Below are 21,631 nucleotides of genomic sequence, written 5' to 3' on the forward strand. Positions count from 1 at the left end.
ATAAAAGTCACTGGTTCATGCATGTCATTCGGTGTACGGTGAGAACTTTATTGATTTTAGGGTTTTATCCGAGTTGATATTGAATTTCGTTTCTTACGTCTAGGTATAGAAAATATTCTTCTAAATATATAGATTCTTCTTCTTCTAAGCCATGTCAGGTAAATTACAAGAAGCACAGGAGCATTGCAGAGCGGCTGAGAAATTGTAAGTGATTCATAGTAGATTTTGTGAGAAAGGTCTCAAATCCCCATATTTTTATCTTGTTCTGTGCGTATTTTATGTTATTCCTATTGCTTATTATTGCTGTTGCGAACTGCTTTTGGTGTGAACAAGTTATTTTATATTTTTCATTGTTTTACTTTTCATATAGTCTGTTCTGAGCATTTTGCATTTGATATTCATGTATTTTTTTATTAGGTATCTATCATACTTATACTTTAATAACATCGGTATATGTAGAGTTCAAGCTAAAATTTATAATTTGTCATAGGTAATAGGAAAGCAATGTCAAAATGCCTTTGTCTATTTGAAATCTGCCATGGTGCATATGACAGCAGTTCTGCCTATGGCAAAAGAGACACACCAAGAAATGTACAACTCTGATAGTCCAATGCTATAACATAAATAGTGTATATAGTTGAATATCTGGTGTGATAATAGCAATGACAAAAGTTATAATTATATAAAAATTATTCTACAATCTTTCCAATTATAGATTTGTTTCAGATCACGAGTAAAAAATAAATATAATGTAGTTCACTATAGAAGGAGACCATGATATATTTACTGATGACCAACAACAAACAGATTTCCACTCCTCATGATCTTTTTCTGCTTCTCTAACTAGCTCCCGTGATACTATGACTCTAATCCAACTAATTATTGCAGCTATATGTTACTATAGTCATATTCATGTGTTAGGGTTTGTTATGTTTATTTTATTATTATTACATTTATAACTAATAGCAGATGGAATAAAGTTGTGAACCTGTGTCACAACTTTATTATTATTAATTTGAAACTGGCATATAATTTATTTTGTTTTCACTTTTGATTTCTTTTTTCCCCTCCTTTTTGAAAGGCAATGGCGGGAATTTTGTTCAGTTAGATCGGAGAGTTAACATTGTTTATGAAAATATAACATTATTCAAGAGAATTGCTGAATTGTTTGATTATGATGAGCACCTACCCGCCTGAAAGCAGTATTATCTATCACACATGTTCATAATAATTTATTGCAAAGTTATTGTCATTATTACTAAAACCTGAACCCTTAGTGCACAACAAAGAAGAATGGAGAAACATGGGGAGGAATGGGGATATTAAGGAAAAACTGTATTGTATTTCTGATATAAGGCTATAAAATATTTCTGATATATGCCTTTATTGCGACTGATTTGGTTTTTAGTGAGTTTGCTTTTGCTTGGTTGATTTATTTTGCTGGTAGGGCTGTTGCCTCCATCATGATGACGACCCATATTTATATGGGTCAGTAGTCCTGACACCATTTGGTTCATTATTGTTTAGGACTCCAACTTCAAATGCAGCTGTAACTTTAGATGCGTTCTGCCGACATGTGGGCCTTCCATTTCACTAGGCATATGTATCCCTTTTCACTGAACTTAAAATAGAACATCACTTTATCTTTTAAAAATACTTGTAAACCATAAACTATCACTGAATATGCATAATGGATGTTTCCAGCCGACTATTCTTCCTATAAGGTTATCCTATACAAAACAAATTATTTATCATTTGATAATTGCTGCAAATGCGAAAGTCCTAAGCCTATGCAAAACTATGACATGATGTAGAAACTTAAATGTTTTTATTCCATTTAGTAGAGATGCACCGAATGTTTGTTTGGTATTCGGTATTTGGCCGAATCTTTGGTTTCGGTGCCTCATATATTCGGTAAAATTTCAACAACTAAACAAAATAACAAAAACATTATTGTAGATTCATTAGTTATTAATATTAACTGACCTGAATAAAATTTTGTACCACCTTAAACCTCATTTTCACATCATTAGTTTAGATTGTGGTCAACAGCAAACGCATATTTTTTCATAAAAAAATCACTTCACTTTTAAATGAAATGATAAAAAGCGCGAAACCGAATAGTTCGGCCGAATTTTCGGTTCGGTAATAGTTAACCCAAATAATCCTTGGTATTCGGTTAAATCATTATCTGTTAACGGCCTCTGTGGTCCTGTGGTTGAGCGGTGGGCTCACGATCCGGAGGTCCGGGTTCGAATCCCGGTGGGGACATATCACAAAAATCACCTTGCGATCCTTAGTTAGAATATTACAGGATCTCACCTGATTGTCCAACAGTAAAAGATGATCCGTGCTTCGGAGCTCACGTTACGCCATTGTTCCCGGTTACTACTTACTGATGAGTAATCGTTACATGAGCCATGTCAGGGGCCTTTGGCGGCTCAATAATAACCCTGACGCCAGGGTTGATAATTCACCTCACAACCCACACGATAGATGAAGATGTAAGAAATAATTATTAATTTCTTCATTAACTTTTTTGTAGCTTGAAGACTTCGTTACTCCGATGGAAGCCGGATTTTGATTCAGCTGCGGATGAATACAGTCAAGCAGGTTAGTGTTAAGCTCAACTTAATGAAGGAGCAGTGTCATATTTTATCTATTTTATGGATATGTTTGCCTAGTACTATGATATGTTGTACTAATCTGTAGCAGAGAATCTAGGTCTGAAATGATTTATACCATGTATTGACAAAAATATGCTTATATTGAAGTTTTACGTTATATTGAAACCTAAATAAGAAGACGTTATATCAAATGTTTTCAGCACAATGTTATCGCATCGCACGCGACTTGAAGATGTCTAAGGAATGTCATCTAAAGGCGTCAGAGTACTACTTGAAGAATCGTGCCTTCTTCCATGCGGCTAAGGCGCTCGAAAACGCTATCATCGTCGCCAAGGAAATGGCTACACCTCAGGAGGTATATTATATTTATTTATTTACTAAATAACTTCAAGTCCGACATTTTATCACGTTTTTCTATGACGTCACAGTGTTGTTTTTCATACAAATTCCATAGTAATTACGTGTTTTGACGTTTAGTAAAAAGTAACTGATTTGACTAGTTGGAAACTAGCCAATTATATCGGAGGTTTGCTGAAGTGCAGTGGCCGTACATTCACTGCTAAGATCGCATACGCAAGACATCATCATTATCACCAGCCCATTAACGTCCCCACTGCTGGGGCACGGGCCTTCCCTATGGATGGATAGGGAGACATATAAGAGCGCATCTTAGGCGCTCCTAGATTGGAGACTTGTCTACTATTGAATACGGCTGGAATGATATATAATATTTTCCAACAGCTATACAACTTAGCGACGGAGTCGGCGAGCTTGTACCAGCAGCACGGCTCGGGTGACTCCGGGGCTAATGTCCTGGATAAAGCTGCCAAAATTCTCGAGAACAACTCCCCAGAACTGGCTGTCAAACTGTTCCAACAGGCCGCTGATGTTTCTTCTGTAAGTATAACATACATAAACATTATTATTCTGCCCTTATCCCACCTATTCTTTTTATTATTTAGGTACTCCTCTTCCATTTATTTCTGTCTGTCGTCATCTCAGTACTCACACCTTTCTTACGCATATCCTTCTTCATCATCCACATTCATACTCATAACTTTCCACGTAATATGCCCTTAACTCTCATGATTACATGCCCATACCATGCTAACCTGTTGGTCCTCAATTTCTCTCACACATAAACTTATTCTCACATACATAAACATGGAAAAAACATAAACAGGCTATATAATATGTCACAACGATACGTAAAGATATAGGCACCCTCAAGAGGTATAGAGCAAACAACGCCATTTTTATATTTTGACTAGCTAGATCCCTTTTTGCAAGAAAATACCGAACAATTAGGTATTTTTAAAGAATATCGTTTCAGCTACGCACATAGATGCAGTCTAGTGCGCAGGGCGACTGAAACTAGTTTTTTAGGACTACCTGTCCTGGGGACATAGATTCGTAGAAGGAGAAGGGAACGCCTCTTGCTCTTTACCCTCCCGCAATAATTTGAATCCTCATAACTGCTCGCTGATAGTGTTCTGTGGTTGCAGACGGAAAGCAGTCAACATCAGGGTGCTGAGTACATCAGCAAGGCTTCAAGAATATTGGTCAAGCTGCAAAGGTAAGAGATACCTGAGTTACTTGAGATGATCATATTTGGTCATAATTAAGTTGGTTGTAGACGTTACATTCATACTATTGGATACTAAAACAAAATCTGTCTATGAGCACCTTTAACAACGTTAGAAAGAAGCAGCTACATTGTATGAGAATGTCAAATTTTCCTTCAAATCTGTCTGTCTTGCAATCTTTGAGGGCTAATTACTTAGTTTTTTGCCCGTATTAAGGGTACTTTTTTTGGATGTTTCTTAAGCCTATTAAATGGAGCAGTTTTTAGAAATACTTTCAGGGTCCATGACAATCCCATGTGTTTATTATTCTTCGGCGAAGTTTTAACAACTGTAACAATGGAGATCATCGGATTTCGGCCCAGAAGTCAAAGTGCCGGCCAAAAAATAATTTTGCTATATTCCGTTAGATATTATCCACCTGAGCATTTATTACTATGGCACCAAAGCTGTAGGGTCAATATCTTCGGTTTTATTCGAATTCAAAAAACTGTATTTTTCATACATTTTTGGTCAAAATGTAAAGTGCCGGCCAAGTAATAATAATGGTATATATCCTTAAAACTTATCCGTCTGAGCATTTATTACTATGGCACCAAAGCTGTAGGGTCAATATTTTCGGTTTTATTCGAATTAAAAAAACAGGAATTTTCATACATTTTTGGTGAAAATGTGAAGTGCTGGCCAAGAAACAATATTGGTATAATCCGTTATAACTTATCCGTTTGACCTTTTATTATTATGGCACCAAACGTCTATGACCATTATTTTGACTTTTGTTGGACTTTACGTTATAGTTTCTGTGTGAAAAGTGCCGGTCAGCAAAAAACACATGTCAAAGCTATCGAGAAGATACCTGTAAACATTATTCACTATGACAAAAATGTGTATGACCATTAGTTTGGCTTTTGTTAGATTAAAAAAAACTTTATTATTGATTCATTTTGTAAAAAAATATAATATAACAGGCACGTTATGTAAAGGATCGTCAAAATGTTTATTACTATGGAATTAAACGTCTATGACCACTATTATGGACTTGATTCGATTTTTCAAAAATCTGGTGTTTTCATAGATACCTACACTTTGGCGAAACAAGTTTTTATCTGGTGATAATGGAACTATCTTGCTAAAGGCGTAATATAGTCGTCTTTTTGATACATTTTTATAAATTAAAAATAGGTTTGCGTTTACGCTTTAGAAGCTACTTTTTTTTAAGAAAAGTGTGTATACAAGGAAAATACAGTAGGGTGATAGAGGTACTACGTTATCGGCCGAGTAGCACCAGGACATTGTGATCGGCATACATGCAAAGTACAACTGCCCGACTCCTGTCTTCCCTAACAGCTACTTCAGACGTCATGCCAAAATACGAGTTTCGTCACTAGATGGCAAGCTTATCTTTGGAGGGTGGTAACCATCTACGGTCATAATAATTCAACCTAAACTTAGGCCGTAACGTTGAGTGGAATACAAAAACTACAGCCAACGTCATATCTAAAATCAGATGGTATTAATATAGAAGTTCACCTATCAACACACAAAACAAAAACACAAAGTATTTATCTGACTAATAACTAGTCATTGGGAAAGCTCTGCTTGTTGTCATTGTTAAAATGTATAAAAAATAAAGATTTTAAAAAGTCCAATAAAAGCCAAAGTCAAAATAATGGTCAAAAATGTTTTGCGCCAGATTATTAAATGTTCAAAGTTGAATTAAGGGTCCTTTGTAATCCGCTGTATCTCAATTTTTGCCCAAAGCACTTTATTTTTAAACAAAATAAATAAGAAATCAAGATTTTCAAAATAAAATAAAAGCTAAACTAATGATCGTACACGTTTGGTGCTATAGAAAAAAATGTTAATAGGCATCTACTCGATACTGTCTACATGGTATTTTTGCTGGTCGGCACTTTTCACATTTGAACTAAAACGTAAATTCCAATAAAAGTCAAAATAATGGTCATAGATGTTTGGCGTCATATTAAAAAATATTGAGAAGCAACTATTAGACGGATTCGACGTATTCTTTTCGATTGCCGGCATTTTAACATATTAACCAAAACGGAAAGTCCAATAAACGTCAAAATAATGGTCATAGAAGTTTGGCGCCATACTAATAAATGTTCTAACGGTCCTTTGTAATACGCCTGTATCCCCTTTTTCCAAACGGACATAATATTTTTTTTTACAAAATGTATGAAAAATCGTGATTTTTAAAATCCAATTAAAGCCAAACTAATGGTCATACACGTTTGATGTCATAGTAAAAAATGATCAGAGCAATCTACTCGAAAGGTTCAACACATTTTTTTTCTCTGGCCGGCACTTTCAAATTTGGGCCGGCCAAAGTATGGAGAGCCGATGATCTCCTTTGGTCGAATTCTCACTTTGACTTCCGATTACTTTTTTTATCTTTGATTTGACTTTGATTGAGCGGTACACAGTCTTAGGCATAGTTGTGAAGTAAAATAAAATAATTATTAAGAAAGGGATAACGACAAAATGATTATTTCTGAAGTAAGGTAGAAAATCTAGAAAAAGGTACAAAATGGGTCATATCTCCTAAACCGTAAATAATTGCTGAACATACATGGGGGTGTTTCTGGTAGCTAATGAGCCCCTCTTTCTAATTTTTCATTTTGAACCTGAACTTCTGGGCCACCCTGTATATTATAGTGTGTACTTATTCGCTTCAGATAAACGTATGTTTTTTTTTATTATAATAAAGGTACGATGAGGCAGTGGACAGTCTGCGGCGAGAGATCGGCTTCCACCAGGAGGCTGGTAACACTGGCGCTGTGGGGAGGCTGACCGTTGCCATAGTGTTGGTGCAGCTCGCGAGAGGAGATGCTGTGGCTGCTGAGAAGGCTTACAAGGTGTCATGCGCAAATAGACTTGCTATCCGTACTATATTATAAAGGGTGTTTGTGATACCGTTACGAATACTGAAGGGGATGATTCCGACCTTGATTCTCATATAAAGTAGAATTTTCCGTCGCAAAAGAATTGAACTAAAAATAATTTAAAAAAGAAAGCTATTTACATGAACTTTCTGACGGAAAATTCCACTTGATATTAGCTCAGAATCATGGTCTGAAGCGTCCTTTTCAGTATTCGTTATGGTGTCACTTACATCCTGTATAGTATCGTACTACATCTGACAACGTTGTTCTATATACTTTACGAGTGTAATATAGTACGCAAAAGTACAATATTTTTAATTTTTGTATTTCTTCTATCGTGTGGGTTGTGTGTTGGATTGCCAATCTCATCAACCCTGGTTTCAGGGATATTATTGAACCACCAAAGGCCCCTGACATGACTCACGTAACGAAGACGTACTTACATCAGTATTTAGTAACCGGGACCAACGGCTTAACGCACGGATCATCTTCCTGTCAGACAATCGGGTGATCAGCCTGCAATGTCCTAACCAAACCAGTAACATAAAAATTTCGATAAAATTTCGTCACGGTCGTTTTATCGATTCTTACGATATAATTATGTCGTTTTGTCGATTGGTGCTAATTGTCAACACAAATAAGTAAAGTTGTTCGGTCAAAATACGAACAAAATCACGTGGCACGCATGTTAGGGAAAAAACAAACTAATCGACTTCGACAAAATTTATTTAATCAATTGTAAGCCCTGCAGGGCTCACAAAATGATTTTCGGAACCTAGGACCTACGGAATGTGAGCCCAACGCGCAATTACTAGACCACAGAGGTCGTTAATAAAACAAAAATATATATTAAAAAAAACATATTTCAGGAATGGGGCAATAACTGTGAAGCTCCAGAGATAGAAACGCTGGAGACGTTGCTCCAAGCTTACGATGAGGAGGACCGGGAAGCTGCCAAACGGGCCTTGCGTTCCCCCTTCATCCGGAGTATGGATGTTGAGTACGCTAGACTGGCAAGTACTGTGCCGCTGCCCGAGGGCATTGACCTCCCACCTCGACAGGCTGTTAGGGAGAACGCTGCGCCGTCTTACGTCAGCCCGAACGCGCCGGTAAGTACAGTCATGAGCCATATCATGTACCCACTTTAGAAACTTGTCGCACTATCATATTTGACATAAAAATGAGACTTACGGTTTAATTTGTCAAAAAGTTAATGTGACATGGTTTCAAAGTGTTTACATATTAGTATTCGTGACCATACTAAATTCAAATAATTTCTTGTAATTCAATAATGAATAAAAGTTAAATTATTATCTAAAATTAATTTAATTAGCATTTTAAAAATCCTTAGGGTTGCCAAGTTGTGATTAATTGACAATTATTATTTTTATATCACAGAGCAGCGCAGGTGATGAGGCAGTCGCGAGTGCGCCGGCGCCGACTAACACAAGTGAGAACAACCACGAAGAATCTCCATACGAAACCGTAACTTACGAGAAAAAGACGGACGATGAAGATGACCTGTGTTAGACTGAGACAGCATTACTCGGGTACTTAAAAGGTTGAAAATAGGCACTTGTGGCTGCACAAGTGTTTTGAAGACTGGATTGGATTTAACAACAACCGCTTGCTCTCGATTCGCACATTCAAAAGAACTTAGGGCATTTGAACGTGGCTTATAAACTGGATTATTCCTGTAAGGTTTGGCAGCCCTAACATTAGCGCTGCATTTAGAGCCGTGGATCCCTAGGCTACACCTGTGGCTCCATTGTGTAGGCCTCTCGGCCTATCCTTAAGTGCGGCGCTGCCTAACATAAGGCTTTAAACACGAGGCATTTTGTTATTTCGGCGCTTGTTCGATAATTGAATTTATATTTAATGAAGTGGGTGCTTTTTCTTGTTTCTGTCATGAATGGTTAGACAAAAACTAAACCAAAAAATCGACACAATGTTTATGAAACATCAAATCGATACATTTTAATGGTATTTCTATAGAAGCACTCAGTTATAACGAACATCGGACTTATTGTTACATTCTTAATAAGCTTCGTTAGTAAAGTCAAAAAGAAAAACGAGGTTTATTTTAGATCATCGTGACTGGATTATATTTCTAGTTTTTTAGACTAGTTTGGATTGTCCCACTGCTGGGCACAGGCCTCTCCTCTGGGCTTCCACTTTCCCTGTCCCAAGCGATCTCCCTAATCCGTCTCAAATACGTCCAAAAGCCAGAAGGCCATATCAAAGCAATTCATCTAAAAAGCAATATTGCAATTTGACATTTGTTAAATAGCAATATTGCTTTTTTTAGATGAATTTGAACCGTCTGGTCTCTCCGTCTGCTTCTGCCTCTGCGTCGGCGATGAAAAATGGAGTTTCTCTGCGCGATCGAATCAGGAACGAGGAGATCCGTAGACGAACTAAAGTCACCGACACAGCCTAAACAGTGTGGACAGACCCTCAGACCAATGACCTGAAGGTCACGCTGGATGCGGGCAGCAGAGAATCGGTCAGTGAGGGGAGGCCTATGTCCGGTCCGTTATTTGAATAAAACAAGGCTTCCTTTCGCGATACTCATTAAAATGCATTTATGTAATGTGTTATGGTAGGTATATTTTTTATATAGTCGATGTGTGTGCGCTAGAGCGAAATGGAAGTCAGAACTTTAAACTGATGTAATGAGCGAGTACCTTTCCTTTTGCATTTCGTGCCCATTATGGGTGTTTTAATATTGTAGGTTTGCCTCAGATGGCATTAACTACTTGGCCGGATAAATGGGGAGCGCCAAGAATAATTATTCAGTTAACTATTTGGAACAATTAATCGACCCTAGTTAGCCGATAGTTATTAGCGCTGAATGAGGGAAATCTACGACCACGCCGGCAGGGTCGGTGTCGGGGTTTTGAGGTATTTGTTGTCGCGAGCTGATTAGCCGCCTCAGGATCGTATATTACGTCCTTCGTCATCCCCACCCATTGTAAAGACATAATTAAAGCAATGCAAGAAAGCCCAAACCAAAATATTGCAAAAATCTATCGAGTTGGGACTGTCTCCCCTTGAACGACCACATTGACTTGCAGTTGTTCAGGACCTTAGTTGACAACTTACTAAGCATTCCACATCAACCTACTGGTGTTACGTTCCTGGTAGGTTTGCCTTAACTGTACCTATATCCTGAGAAAAAGTTCTTGGCCGAAGCAAAGGAAATACTCTAGGAAGTTTCGAGTTGCCAAAGTAAATAATATCGTGCGAAACGCATATACAGCTAAGGGAGCTTCCATTGCCCGCATGCGCTACCAATTGCACTAATACTACCATTAACAACATCGCAAACCACTTCAATAAATAAAATTATACATTTTCTCTGACAAATCGTCTTGGTCTATGTACCTATTAAATTATAATGCTTTACTCGTTAATTATAGTATTTGTAAAGTATAAAAATATATGGTTAAGTTTATATATTGATATATGACGTATATAATATTTACTATTATTATGTATAAAGTTATTTCTTGTAAGTGTATTGTCCCAATAATTTGTGAAGTAGAAAATGTACTAATTAGCACATGCTTAATAATTACATGAGCTATTTCAAAGATTAACATGGCGGCTGATTCTGTGGATATCTATTTATATAAAATTAAGTAAATATACCTTAACAATGCTGTGTTTAGTGCGTATATAATATATTCTAGTGTATTAGCTGCTAGATTGTTAGGACAGGGCCTATTGTGACGAACGGTTGAGTTTGTGTAATAATATAAACAAGAATATAGGGCTTATTACACTTACCTGTCCGACAAGCTAGATGCGTTAAGGTCACGGTGGTTGCTATGGTTACTCCCCTCCAACTCCGATCGAGTAGTTCGTGTAGTCTAATAGCAAATCGGCGGGTCGTAAAAATGGAAACCACGATCTCGAGCGAGTTGGTAGGGAGTAACCATGGTAACCACCCGTGACCTTGACGCATCTAGCCTGTCGGACAGGTAGGTGTAATAAGCTCTTATATAAGCTCAATCGCGATGTGTTCTATTAAACAAATCGTTCAAGCACCCATTCGTTGTCGTTTTAGCGTGTATATGGGTGCCCCAGAGGTTCACGTGCACAATGAAAAATTTGATGGACGGGCACATTGGCTACTTACTAGAAACACGACCATTTTTGTTCAGCGGTAAAATTCTCACTTTGACTTCCAAGAACTTGTTTTTATCATTGAATTGGCTGTTTTTATTTTTTCATCTAGTGGTCCACTTTATTAGAACTATATATGAAGTAAAAGAAGAGATTTAAAAAAAGAGATAGCGACAATTTAATGTTCTCTGAAGTACGGTAGAAAATCTTGAAAGAGGTACAAAATGAGTCACATTTCCTACAAGGGGATGTTTCTAGTAGCCAATGAATGAGCCTTTCCATCAAATTTTTAATTTTGAACGTGAACCTTTGTGCCAACCTGTATATTATATAAATAACCCCATTTATAGTTCTATACACACTAAAACGTTCACAGCTGTAAACGATGATACATCGAAATTGAATTCTTGACGTAGGATATAGGAATCTAATCGCAATCGCGCCGAATGTAATAAACTAGGGAAAATATCTGATAACGGGAATACTATAGAATAAAATATGTGTATAGAAGAATATATTTTATTAGAAACCTACATTTCAGCAGCAGTAGTGTGACGGGAGTATTCCCACTTGGAAGGCCTCCCCATTATCCTGTGCCCATATAAATTAGCTTTTGCCCGCGACTTCATCCGCGTGGAAGGATTTTTCCCGCTAATTTCCTTTCCCATGGGAATTTCGGGAATTCTTTTCTTAGTGCACCTCTACGGTACCTAAGCTACGTCCCTTCCAAATTTCAAGTGCCTACGTTTAGCCGTTTAAGCTGTGCGTTGATATGTCAGTCAGTCAGTTTCTCCTTTTATATATTTAGATAATAACACCACGCTGCTCCAGTGCGGGTTGGCGGAGGTGTTTGGGTTAATCTCTTCTTCTAATCCTTTTATCCCCTGTTGGGATGTAGGGCGCGAATAACAGATTTCCACTCGTCGCGATTTTGGGCTAGTGGTCCGATAAAATAACGAATGAATGGTAAATTGTATACTTTTTAAATTTTAATTTATTGTCACTTAATTTATTACACTTTTCATCTAAAGTATTCTCGTTCAGATTTCAATTTCTAAAAACCGTGTTGTTTTCCCGATGATTCATTTATTTATGTGAATATTTTTTATAAGTGTATTTGCGATGAGTCGCTTTTAACTAGAGCCATCTACTACCGTATAGTTAGTGAATGTTTTTTTCCAACAATAAAGAGATACGTACACACGGCGGTCCGTGTTGCTCTATGTACGTACACCACAGTCAGTGGATAATGGTTATTATACTGGTGCTGATTCCTGTACACACCATCTAATTTTAGTTATTCCTGTCATTTTCTTCTCCGCTGAAAAGGAAAGGGACGGGTAATCGACGGGTATAAAAGTTATGCAACACACGTCAATTTTAGGCAGAAATTTAAAAAGACCCTTCCAAAATGTGATATTGGCCAATAACCCGACAGAATTAAGTTGTCAGCAAACGTCAAACGGGTTGCATATGAGCGACATGCTTATTTATATTATACTTATTAAACATAGGTTTCCCTCTTGCCTTCCGCCCAATTATACCTATACGCCCGGGTTATTCATTCATCGAGGTGTCCTGCAGACACATCCTAATTTTAAGTTATACCCGTCATTTCTTATCCACCCAAAAGGAAACTGACGGATGATTGACAACTTGTTAATTTTAAAACGAATGAATAACCCGGGCGAATAAAATAGGCATCTCGCTGTTATGCAATCCGTTTGACGTGCTGTCTACTTAACTGGTTATTGGCCGATGTAAAATGTTTAATCTGTTGTTTTAGATTTCTGCTTAAAATTGCCCTGTGTTCCATACATTTTATGCCTGTCGATTACCGGTCCCTTTCTTTTTCAGAGGATAAGATCATGACAGGTATAACTTAGAATAAAATTACATAGCGTCTGCAGGAATTAGCACCAATATGTCTATGTCAACAGTAGTAAGTACGATCAGTTGCGATATGCACCCTTTTGTATTAGGAAATTCTACGTATGTTTAGGCACCTTGTATTTATAACAAAATATCAATGTTTAAAACTTTGTGTCTTGAAATAATGTAAGCGTGATGATGTAAGTAGAATTATGTATAGAATACCCGCATAACTTAGATTTACAATTTCAGTAATTATTAGTCATAATTCGCATTCCAGATGTGTTATATTTTGGAAATTTTCTGTAAGTATAGGCATACTAAGTGGATAAAATATATTAATTGTTGGAAGGCACTGAATGTGGACTCATTTACCAGAAATATGTATTGTGGATACATTATTGATTTATCATAGAACTTTATGATAGTTAACGTTCATATTTTAGTGTAACAATTACTTACCGCCATATTACAAAACGAGAACTAAATATGACACTGGTGTTACCAACATACATTAACATACAGGGTGTTAGTGACGTCGTAACGAAAACTTTGAGGGATGATTGAGACCATGATTCTGAGATGATATGTAGTAGAATTTTCCGTCGCAAAAGTATGGAACAGAAAATAGTAATAAGAAAAACAAAAATTTTCATGAATTTTCCGACGGAAAATTCCACTTGATATCAACTCAGAATCATGGTCTGAATCATCCCCCTCAGTATTTGTTACGGTGTCACTAACACCTATACCTACTTGTATGGGTACAGTATGTACTTGTGCGGGGTGTAAGTGACATCGTAACGAATACTAAGGGGGATGAAACAGCTGATTATTCTGAGTTAATATCAAGTGGAATTTTTCATCGCAAAAGTATGGAATTGAATATAATTTAAAAAAACTAAAAAAAAACATGAATTTTGCGACGGAAAATTCCACACAATCATCCCCCTCAGTATTCGTTACGATGTCACTTACACCCCGTATAATTATGCAATAATAGGTAGTATAGTGTGCGCCATCAAAAAAGTTCACGTTTTTTTAAATGGCACTGGTGAGAGCCTCTAGGCTACGTTCCCCAAAAAAGAAATATAGATAGCGCTGTACAAATTTGTCTTCATTCAAATTTGCAAATGCTTTACATGTGTAGTTTTGATAAACATTCTTGTAATCATGTTCCCTCAATCAGCGCTTTTCGCTATCGACCCACTAGGGTCGATTAATTCTTTCAAATACTTTTCCTCTCAGACGACGCCCTGAGCCGAGGTTCGGACCCAACTGGGTACTGGGCCTGTTGTCTTAAAAGTTGTACCGGGTGAGAGCCTTCAGCGCTCCCCATTTGTCCGGCCAAGTAGTTAATGCCATCTGCGGCAAATCTACAATAGTCAATAAATCACGTCAAATAAAAATCTTGTAATCATGAAATGTTTTACAAGAGAATCGCTTGTAATACAAGCCTTGTGTGATACAAGTTTTAATAAACGGGGCACTGCCGGTAGAAATATTACTGTTCGTAATTAAAACACAATACCGGGTTCTTACCGCGTTAAAATCAGGGATATGAGACTCCCGATATATCAACGCTGTTGCAAGTGCCATCATCACGGGGTGACTAGTCTTCCTTTTGTATTAAGGCGGTTATTACTAAATGTGTAATATTCTGATGAAATTAAATAATGAGGGACTTACCAGGCTACATTCTTCAAAAATAATATAGATGGCGCTGTAAAAGATTTTCCTTCGTTTAACCTTCTAATTTCATGGATAACAGTAAAATGCGGTCAACGCCGCTGGTGGTACAATTACCAAGTCAAATATTGTAATATTAATTATTAAACCATATTGTATCATTGTTGGTTGATCCAAATAAAAAAAAAACAGACATATTATGCGTCTTCCATCTTTGTTTTTTAGTAGCATGGATAATGCTGCACCGACAAGAGCGTGGCTCTTAAATTGATGATGAGATCTTTGTTGTTTGGGTATAAATGACGATCCTTCTTATCACACCCAGCTACGATTACATCTTCCACCCATTATTATTCTGATCAAAATAAAGAGAAGCAATGTAGGTAACAAAACATAATAATACATAATGTGATCCAAATATCAAGCGACAATTATTTTTATTTATGCTTCTGCCAATAGATTATACTTTTGAATAATTATGTACCGGAGTAATAAGAAAATAGGTAATTATCAAGTCAAATCTGTACAACGCCATCTATATTCTTTTTGGGGAACGTAGCCTAGTAAGTCCCTCATTGTTGTGTAGTGTAGTTCTCCTATGTTCCATTTAAGAATATGAACATTGTTTATAGTCAATTTATTCTATAAATATTAGGTAACTTAAAAGTTATTTAATTGATGTTCCGGTTTTAATCTGTAAAAAGCTAACATAATATATATATATATATATATATATATATATATATATATATATATATATATATTAGCCTGATCGGAACAGTATACAGGGTGTTAGTGACATCGTAACGAAAACTTTGAGGGGTGATTGAGGCCATGATTCTGATATGATATCAAGTGGGATTTTCCGTCGCAAAAGTATGGAACTGAAAATAATTAAAAAAAACACAAAAAAATTCATGAATATTCAGACTGAAAATTGCACTTGATATCAACTCAGAATCATGGTCTGAACCATCCCCCTCAGTATTCGTTACGTTGTCACTAACACCCATACCTACTTGTATGGCTACTGTATGTACTTGTGCGGGGTGTAAATGACATCGTAACGAATACTGAGGGGGATGATTTAGCTGATTATTCATCAAGTGGAATTTTCCATCGCAAAAGTATAGAATTGAAAATAATTTAAAAAAACTAAAAAAAAAACATGAATTTTGCGACGAAAAATTCCACCTGATTTTAACTCAGAATCATGGTCTGAATCATCCCCCTGAGTATTCGTTACGATGTCACTAACACCCTGTATGTATATTATTTATGAACGATAATCAGATATTTTGATAGAAAAAACATTGTTAATATTAACGTTAGTAAAACAGAGTTCTTATTTTTCCGGAAGAAATAAATAAATGCTACTTAGAAAAAGTAGCAGAGTAATTTAATAAAAGAACGAAAAATCATGTTATAAAATGGCCCCGATTCCTGCAGACACCTCCAAATTTTATACCTGTCATTTTCTTATCCGCCGAAAAGGAAAGGGACGGACAATTGACAGCTCTTAATTTTAGAAAGAATGAGTAAATGAATGAATAACCTGGGCGAATCAAAAAGGTATCTCGCTGGTATGCAAACCGTTTGACGTGTGCTGTCAACTTAATTCTGTCGGGTTATTGGTCTATGTAAAATTTTTAGACGGTTGTTTTAGATTTGTGCTTAAAATTGACGTGTGTTCCATAAATTTTATGCTTGTCGATTACCCGTCCCTTTCCTTCGATAAGAAAATGACAGACATAACTTAAAATAAAATTAGAAGGTGTTTACAGGAATTAGCACCATTATAGGTATAATTAAATTACTTATCTTCATATATTATAAAGAACAGTTATGCTCAAATTATTAATTATTTAAATGTTGGTAGATTTTGAATATTCAAATCCATATTTACGTTATTTTTAGTTTATTTACTTTATTTAACGAGGGATATGAACTGTTGAGGTGAACATTTTATTCAAATAAGGATGTTATCTTAAGAATAAGAGAGAAAATTGTCGACGGTATATTTAACTATTGTTGTTGGATACGACTTTCATAGGTTCACGCGAAATAATAAAATAAATACACAATATAATATTCGATTTTTTTTCAATTGATTGAATTTGCGTCATTAACAATTAAAAATTGCAGCACCCACTTTAAAATTACTACACATTGACGTTATTGTACACTCGCATCTGTGTGTGTGACGTCTGACGCCCATACGATTGAAGACTAAAGTAAGACCGATTTGGGGTGGGGGTTTACCTCACTGCGGCTTAGCTAGGTAGCTCAGCCGCTGGTGGGGAGTGGAGAGTTGCCGTTCTATTGTAAGTAGTCCAGTAGTTGAGCGTTGGGGTCACGATTAGAGGTCGCCGTAAGACGTGGATCTGCTTTTTTTTACATTTACCATATCTAAGTGGTAAATCCTAAGATTTAGCAGATGCCTACTGGTAAAAACCATTCCAATTTATACGACCATCAATTGGTGAAAATTAAGATTGCCATATTTAGGCGTTCATGTGTTTTTAAGACCAGGGTTAATGAGGCCGGTCAAATATTGATCTTACCAAGTTACAATCAACACGAGAGAAGGTCTTTTGCTTAGAAAGTTACAAAATTCTACTCCAAATGAAACTCATTTTCTGTACCTTTAAGGGCTAATGCATGTAAATAGTGAAACAGATTAACAAGACTGGTGAGGAGTGGGTGTATATACTATATACCGCGGTCGATCCCTTCAGGAATCAAGTGTGATGTTATGTAGGTATGAATTACTATGAGAATAAAAATTATCCCAGTCGATCGAGTCAGAATATATTTTCCAAGTCCTTACACAAAATTATATCATGCATTTATTTTACTCATAATAGTTAAGTTGCAGTTTTTATATAAAATGAATTCGAGAGTAATTATAAAATAAAAATAATTACTCAGACTAAGCTAAAAAATACTTTGATGTTATTCAGATTAAATTTTTGATTTTATAATCATCCTGACTTCATTCCGTTGTGATAATTATAATGTACTTTTACTTATACTTAATTTTTTTATAACCTTATAAATCTAAATAGCACTACAAACGTAAAAACTAAGAGATCTCTAAAATACAAATAGATGTTTTTACGAGACATACACATAATAAGGCGAATTTCAATTTTGTTGTATAAATTTATAAAAACTTCAAAAAGAAGTTACAATATTCAAATATAAAACAAAGTATTACTAGGTAGGATACACAATTAGGTATTACTCAAATGAAGATTCTTCTTAGACAATACAAACTCACAGTGTTTAATGATGACCTCTTTTTTCTACTAAAAAGGCAATCATAAATGTTTTTCTTAGAACTATATCTTTAAAGCAGTAACTATTAACAATTTTACCTAAGTATGAAATCATGCACATTTCCATGGTACCTACAATAAAACAAGGTAAGCTCAGTGACAACTAACATTTCAAGATTAGCCGCGCAGACGTCATCTCACTTTCTATTGCCATTTTAAAAAAATAAATTACCCACGCGACTTATGTTTTTAATTTATTTTGCAAGGCAATTTAGAAATTTCAGTAAAAAATTTAGTTACAGATTTAATATTTTGTATATGTGACAAGTGACGGTAATTAAGTAATTTTCAATAATAAAATTTAAGTCTTTGGAATGTTGAAGATTCATGTAACTAACTTACGTCATCAAAAGGCTAGCAATGGCGGCTTTTCATAGGATTGAGCATACTTTGTTTTATTGTACCTGCACGCTTCAGTCACATTCTTACAGCATTATTGTTGTCAAATAAGATTTGAAACAAAGCTTAATGTAAAAAATTGGGAAAATAAATTACAGATACATCAAAATATTATTATATGCAATTATAATATTAATTCGCATAGCAGCAGACACTAATGGAAGAAAACAGATCTTTTTGAGAGCAGCACAGAAATAGTACATCGCCTAGTGCATAAGACCCCAGAAATACAGGGTATGTTTCAGCTCATGATATTCAGTTAACATCAAGCAGAATTTTCCATCGAAAGTAATGGAACTGAAAATAATTTAATAAAAAAGAGGTTTTTTTTACCGGTGATTGATATGACCAAGATTTAAGTAGGTTTAGTGGAAAACAAATGTTCCAAGAGCATTAGTCTTGCCAGGCTGTAGGATGTCTCCCTGATGCGGAGCAGTTTCAAAGAATGAGAAGTATTTCCATACTCATCAAGACGTAACATTTTCATGAGTTTTCCGATGAAAAATTTTCCTTTTGATGTTAATTAACTCCGAGTCACGGTCTGAAATATCCCTCTTAGCTTTTGGCATGGTGTCACTAACACCCAAACATCTGTCTGACCTGTATGGGATGTAAGTGACATCATAACAAATGATAGGGGGATATTTCAGCTCATGATTCTGAGTTCATATCAAGTGGAATTATCCATTGCAAAACTCATGAAAATGTTACTGAAAATAGATGAAAAAACACAAAAAAAAACATTAATTTTGTGACAGAAAATTCCACTTTATATTAACTCAAAGTCGTAAGTTGAATCATTCCCCTCAGTATTTGGTACTATGTATGTGTCTTTCACACTAGCAGTATACAGTTTAGTAAGGACACTTATTTTACTATAGGGTGTATGGATCAAGATCAATAGTTATGGTTATGGATCAGACTGGACGTAATATCTCAGTGTGCAGTTGATAAATTAGTATGTATTGACATACTATCATACTATTGACATGACTGTACCTCAGCCATTCTGTCTTGAATCAACAGGAAAACAAACTCCACCACATTCACACTAAAGATGAATTGTTTGATGAAACAAAACAAGTCCATCAATTTGTGTCATACAAAATTGGCAATAATATACTCAATATCACAGGAATATGATATTTGTACCAGCATTTAAAACAAAGATAAGGCTCTTCTTAGAATTCACAATGCTTTTACAGTCATAATATTAACATTGTTCATTTTGAATGTATTCAGTTGTAACAAACATTTCAACTGAATAGACAACAATTAATTGGTAAATTGAATTCTACCAAACAAAAAATCACATTATTTCACACACATTTCAAACGGCCCGACAATCTTCAAAATGCACATTTTTACTTATCTGTTTGCATTACTGTTCCACAGAAGACAACCTTCTTTTTATGATTGTATATTTTTATGGCCAAATACAGAATGGATGTAAGGTGCAACCATAGGAGGCATTGTCGATGTTGACTCAGGCACTGGCTCTTTTTCCTTGTTGTTCTTAGTTTTTCTGAACTGAAAACCATTCTTGCGAAGAATTTTGCGCAATGTCTCCCTTGAACCCTTAAAATTTATCTCTTCTTTCAATATTTGCAACAACTTATTGATAGTCGGCACTTCTTTCTTGTAAGCATAGAATTCGTGAATTTTCCTACGAATCACTTGTAGATCATATTCACCAACTTCTATTTTACCTTTGGTCCGAACCCTTTTCTTTGGTGCCTTTTTCAAAGTCTCTGGGTCGAGCAGACCCTGTTCAACAAGCCGCGCTTCTTTAACTATGTTCAGTACTGTGCGCTCCGACACACCTGAAAAGAAACATCAACGTTTGTGCTTACAGAAGTACTTTTAAAAAGAAAATGCGGGACTAAGATTTGAGGCCTCAATTTTCATTTTTTCTGTACCAAATCGTTTCTAAGAAAAAACCAATCTTACCCGTAGCAGCCGATACTCGCACATATACTTTGCTTAACGGAATGATTGGCACTTGCATTCTTTTTTCCTCATCCATAAACTCTTTTACTTTCAATATTATTTCCCGCACTTCTGTAGTAATGTTCTTCGGCATTTTGCACACGAAATATTACTTTTCACAAACAATAACACAATCTGAGCAGTAAGCATCAATGGCCGCTTTTATCGCTCATTGAATGAATGAATGAGACAATGAGCGAATGAACTGAACTAAATCAATGAAAAATACAGTGTTGCCAGGATAAGAACACCGTAGTTAGTTGGTAGTTAGTCCTTGTTCTTCTAAGTCAACTTGGTCTTTGTTCCAAGTAGGTATAGGTGTACCAGAATCTGATGGCAAATGGGGAAATACGATTTCTATAGTAAGCAACACTCGGTAGTTGGATGAAAACGTCTTGATACTTTTTAATTTTTACCTATTGACGGCCAATATGGACGTAACTCGGCAACTATAATACGTATATCACTATATATTATTTTGCTTATTTAGGTATTAGAATGTTGTTCATATAAAGAAAAAAAATATCTCAATTAGAAGTAGAAAATGATTCCAAAAACTCCACCTGCATGTATTCATCAGATGAAGAAGATGATGATGACAAGGAGGTATTTCTGTACCGTCGGTGAAAAGTAATACAAGTCCAAAATTGAAGTTTTGAGAAAATCGAGTTTAAAGTTAAAAATATTCTAGCTCGTGACTTATAAGGAATAATGGAACAGAAGTTAGATGTGTCGATAGGTGATGATAGAAGGTTTCTTTTCTAATATTTAGTTATATTTAGAACCTAAACAGAAATGGTAGAGGATCAAAATAAATTACATGTATCAGTTGACACCAACTTTTATACTGTGTAAATTGATACAAGTCTACATATACCTTTTTACACACATAACTATACAAAAGTCATCGTTGATATATCATATTTTCAATTAATAATTTTACAGTCTTATTGTACATAAAACAAAATGTCTTGGAAGAAAGTTTATTTTATGAAGTTGTAGAAAGGCAAAATTCTATTTATTTTCTTTAAAAAGTAAAGAAACGTAACTTATATCAATTGACACAAACGATAAACTATAACGAATTTGTGTCA

At 35.6% G+C, this 21,631-nt stretch overlaps 2 protein-coding genes across 2 annotated transcripts; one reads left to right on the top strand and one right to left on the bottom strand.

The window, feature by feature from the left end:
- The first annotated feature begins 29 nt into the window (after window positions 1–29).
- LOC126380132 (gamma-soluble NSF attachment protein-like) lies at window positions 30–16,899 on the top strand. Its single transcript, XM_050029388.1, has 8 exons — window positions 30–204; window positions 2,546–2,613; window positions 2,828–2,982; window positions 3,369–3,524; window positions 4,133–4,203; window positions 6,942–7,089; window positions 7,986–8,225; window positions 8,515–16,899. The coding sequence occupies exons 1-8, from the start codon at window positions 152–154 to the stop codon at window positions 8,644–8,646; spliced, it is 1,023 nt and encodes a 340-aa protein (XP_049885345.1). The 5' UTR covers window positions 30–151; the 3' UTR covers window positions 8,647–16,899.
- A 689-nt stretch (window positions 16,900–17,588) lies between these two features.
- LOC126380158 (uncharacterized) lies at window positions 17,589–20,709 on the bottom strand. Its single transcript, XM_050029424.1, has 2 exons — window positions 20,499–20,709; window positions 17,589–20,371 (listed from the first exon to the last, which is right to left on the bottom strand). The coding sequence occupies exons 1-2, from the start codon at window positions 20,629–20,631 to the stop codon at window positions 19,959–19,961; spliced, it is 546 nt and encodes a 181-aa protein (XP_049885381.1). The 5' UTR covers window positions 20,632–20,709; the 3' UTR covers window positions 17,589–19,958.
- Window positions 20,710–21,631: the final 922 nt, after the last annotated feature.

Source organism: Pectinophora gossypiella, chromosome Z (assembly GCF_024362695.1).
Source record: "Pectinophora gossypiella chromosome Z, ilPecGoss1.1, whole genome shotgun sequence".
Classification (NCBI taxonomy): Eukaryota; Metazoa; Arthropoda; class Insecta; order Lepidoptera; family Gelechiidae; genus Pectinophora; species Pectinophora gossypiella.